Raw genomic sequence first — 3,351 nt, forward strand, 5'->3', positions numbered from 1 at the left:
ATGCACATAAGGCTACGCGGAATGTGATAGAAAGATGTTTTGGTGTGCTGAAGTCACGGTTTCGGTGTCTGGATAAATCTGCAGGCCTTTTGTTGTATAGTCCCTCAAAGGTGACTAGAATTGTGTTCTGCTGCTGTTTTCTCCATAATCTGTGTTTAAGTCAACATCTGGCACATGATGAGGGAGAAAGCAGTCAGCAAGCAGAGGAGTTAGAAACATCTGGTGACAGTGTGAGTACATATGTAGGGAGGCAGGTATGGCAAGAAGTGATCCAGCGGTATTTTTCTGGTAAGTTTTTGTCAGATGTAATTATCCTTGACTAAACACTTTGCAATACAATTAATTGTGTGTTTTGTTACTTACTGTTTGTTATTTATAGTGGTGTGTACATTGTACTTAGTTTATGTTATCAATACATTTTCAGACATTACCCATGAAAAACATACATACATACATAGCAGCTTCTACAATGTTTGAGACGGACACAGGAAGTTGTGTGTTTGACAAAACTAAATTTTTATTGCGTTACTCAAATTTTTCAAAAGTCTTATTTTTTCCGCTTGTGTGTGCTGGGTGCTGTGCTTTGTGCTGGCTCACTGGCACGTGCTCGGGAGGAACGCCGAACAGGGGAGGTTACTGGCGTTTGGATAGGGGTCGTGGTTCCAGAGCTGGAGGTCACTTGTTGAGCTGCCATCAATGTTATGTTGTTGCTCAAATTATTTATGCTTGCATTCAGTTGTGTGTTGGTTGCAGTGTGGCTGGCTACAATCCGGGATAAAGACTCATTCACAACCTGGTTGTGCTGTATTAGTTGTACGAGTGTTTGTTGGTGGCGCTGTTGCTCATCAATGATGCGCGTTAAATGAGCCAGCATTTGGTTGTTGTCTGCCCGTATTTGCTCCATCGATGTTGCGATTCGGCCTACTTGGACAATCAGTCTGCCCGAGTTGCGACTAATGCGCGGTAGATGATGGGGCAGACTGGCAAGGTGTTGGGTATGTGCGGTCAGGCTGGCATTGCTTTGGGCCTGTTGGCTTGTCCAACTGGACCAAAAGTCATCTGGTATTTGTGGCTGGGGTGGAGCTTGTGCCAGTTGTGGACTCATGGAGGCTTGGGGGATATCCTGCAGCTGTATTGGCTGGCTCGGGTCAACAGGTGTTAGTTGCAGTGTGAAGGTTGCCTGTTGGTCTTGTCCCTGCTGGTCCACGTCGGCCATCAAGCTTGGCTCTGTATGGGGTGGCCAACATGCAATGTTTACTTTTCTAAAAATATATTTGCTAGTTCTAAACATTACTACATTCATAATACTCCATTTCTCAAGTTTTTAGAGTTGTTTTTCTTAACTTATAATTTGTTTGTTCTCAAAAAACATATATACCATCACAGGCGTGCACATAGACAGACTTGCGGAATCCTCACCTAACTACCTCCCCTCCACAGCATTACAGTGTTATGTCACCTCCCCTGTCCACGATATAGACTGCTTACCTGGATAGTCCAGAGGAGCGGAGCAAGTAAGCAGTCTACATACCGGACAGGGGAGGTGTGTGAACACTATAATGTTGTGGAGGGTGTTTTTGAAAAAAGTTTTTTTTTTAATGTTTAAAATTTTTATGTGCACGTGTGTGGTCAAAATATTTACAAATGTATGTTCTTTTTTAAAAATGATGTTGGCGATATCAACCACTAAGACATTGAAAAATTAAGCATTTGCACCTTTAACAATTGAAGACGTAACATCACATTGCTTGTTATGGCAAACATGTAATCTCAACTCCAACTCACAACATAGTAACTGTACTGTGTAGATTATTTGCTATGTGTTTAGTTTCTGTTTTGACTCACCAGATAACTGAGGTGATCGGGGCTCATCACTCTGTGGACTCGCCAATAGTGCCAGTGGTGGCTGGGGTGACACTGCAGAAATGCGCCGCCTGGGTGGGGAAGATGGAGCCGCAGATTCCGTGCCAAGACGCCGTGTCTTACTTGGCCTCCTGGGTAAGTGCCCCGAGCCCTGTGATGGGCGCCTTAGAGGAGGTAGGCTTACAGAAGCAGAACCTATGAGAATATATAAACATTAATATTTTGTACTTCTATGTGTTTGCAGAATATGTGACTACAGTGAATTCTTACCTGCAATCCCAGCATCATCCTGAGTTGTCTGAGGCCTGTCTGGCCGGCTGGTCTGTCGGACTGTTGAAAAAGTGGCGAAAACATTATTACCATACTTTGTGTAAAAATTCTAACTGCAAAGCCTTAGTGTACTGTAACCATCTATTAGGTATTGTAAATTAAACTAATTTCTGCTTAAGATCTTCGTGCTTCCTTAATTTGTGGTGTATATCAAAATGTACATGGTGTTGCACCAAATAAATCTGTTACATTTGAGAATTATGTGTCAGATATTGCATAGATTGAATACTTGCAAATTGAACCAAAATGTTTATTTGAATTTGTAGAAACCTTTTTTTATTTTAAAAATATTAAAATATAAAAAAATGCTATTAGATACAACACCGATGTCCAAGCAATATCTCATAATAATTATTGCAAATACACATACCAGCAGGCATTGCACCTGTTTTTGCCAAGAAAAATTATAAAGCTACAGCCAAGGCAAGATGGAAAATGCAGTTTCTAAACACAAACACACCTTAAGGGTGCATAGGCCTGCAATTCATGACCAACAATTTTTGCATCCTTTAACCTTTAAAAAAAAAAACATTATCATTTTGAGGACATTTTACAATATTTAACAAATATCCAACTCACCATCCTGCGTGGGTCGGTCCGAATCCCGGACATGAGTTGCAGACACCACTTCTGCAGGAATCAGTGCCCGCACAGGCTCCTCCCACTCCCGATAGGTTGCCCGGAAAGGGGGGCCACCTCCGGTTTTGCGGGCTGATTTTGCCTCTTTGGCCATCTTGGCCTTGACACGCCGCTTTATGTCATAGAACCTCTTGCAACACGTGTCCTCAGTCCGCCTCACCACACCCTCACTATTGACGGCAACTATTACTTGCCCCCACAGGACAGACTTCCTGCGGGAGGACACCTTGCCAGCATCCTGACCAAACAATTGGCGATGGTGCTTCATCAGCTCACGCACCAACGCCATGTTTTCAGCATAGCTGAACTTAATATTCCTGCCAGTCTTGGTAGTGGTGCGTGGCTGCGGAGCCACAACACCATCACTATCACTGGAGAATGCAGCAACAGGCACCCCCTCCTCCTCCTCCTCACTAACCTCCTCCCTCTCACTAACCCCCTCCACCTCACTAACAGCCTCCACCTCACTAACAGCCTCCACCTCACTACCAGCCTCCACCTCACTAACCTCTGCCACCA

At 43.7% G+C, this 3,351-nt stretch overlaps 1 protein-coding gene across 1 annotated transcript; it reads right to left on the bottom strand.

Annotated features, from left to right (window-relative positions):
- Nucleotides 1–492: 492 nt before the first annotated feature.
- On the bottom strand, nt 493–2,932 carry LOC135014607 (uncharacterized). Its single transcript, XM_063952738.1, has 4 exons — nt 2,773–2,932; nt 2,134–2,193; nt 1,846–2,058; nt 493–1,227 (listed from the first exon to the last, which is right to left on the bottom strand). The coding sequence occupies exons 1-4, from the start codon at nt 2,924–2,926 to the stop codon at nt 548–550; spliced, it is 1,107 nt and encodes a 368-aa protein (XP_063808808.1). The 5' UTR covers nt 2,927–2,932; the 3' UTR covers nt 493–547.
- Nucleotides 2,933–3,351: the final 419 nt, after the last annotated feature.

Source organism: Pseudophryne corroboree, unplaced genomic scaffold (genome assembly GCF_028390025.1).
Source record: "Pseudophryne corroboree isolate aPseCor3 unplaced genomic scaffold, aPseCor3.hap2 scaffold_283, whole genome shotgun sequence".
NCBI classification, from domain to species: Eukaryota; Metazoa; Chordata; class Amphibia; order Anura; family Myobatrachidae; genus Pseudophryne; species Pseudophryne corroboree.

Excerpts from the sequence above, each read along its gene's own strand:
- LOC135014607 (XM_063952738.1), bottom strand. The coding sequence starts at position 2,926 with ATGGCCAAAGAGGCAAAATCAGCCCGCAAAACCGGAGGTGGCCCCCCT. Across the intron at positions 2,194-2,772 it reads GGACCGACCCACGCAGGATG|TCCGACAGACCAGCCGGCCA; the intron begins GTGAGTTGGATA and ends CTTTTTCAACAG. Across the intron at positions 1,228-1,845 it reads CCGATCACCTCAGTTATCTG|AGCCAAGCTTGATGGCCGAC; the intron begins GTGAGTCAAAAC and ends CACCCCATACAG.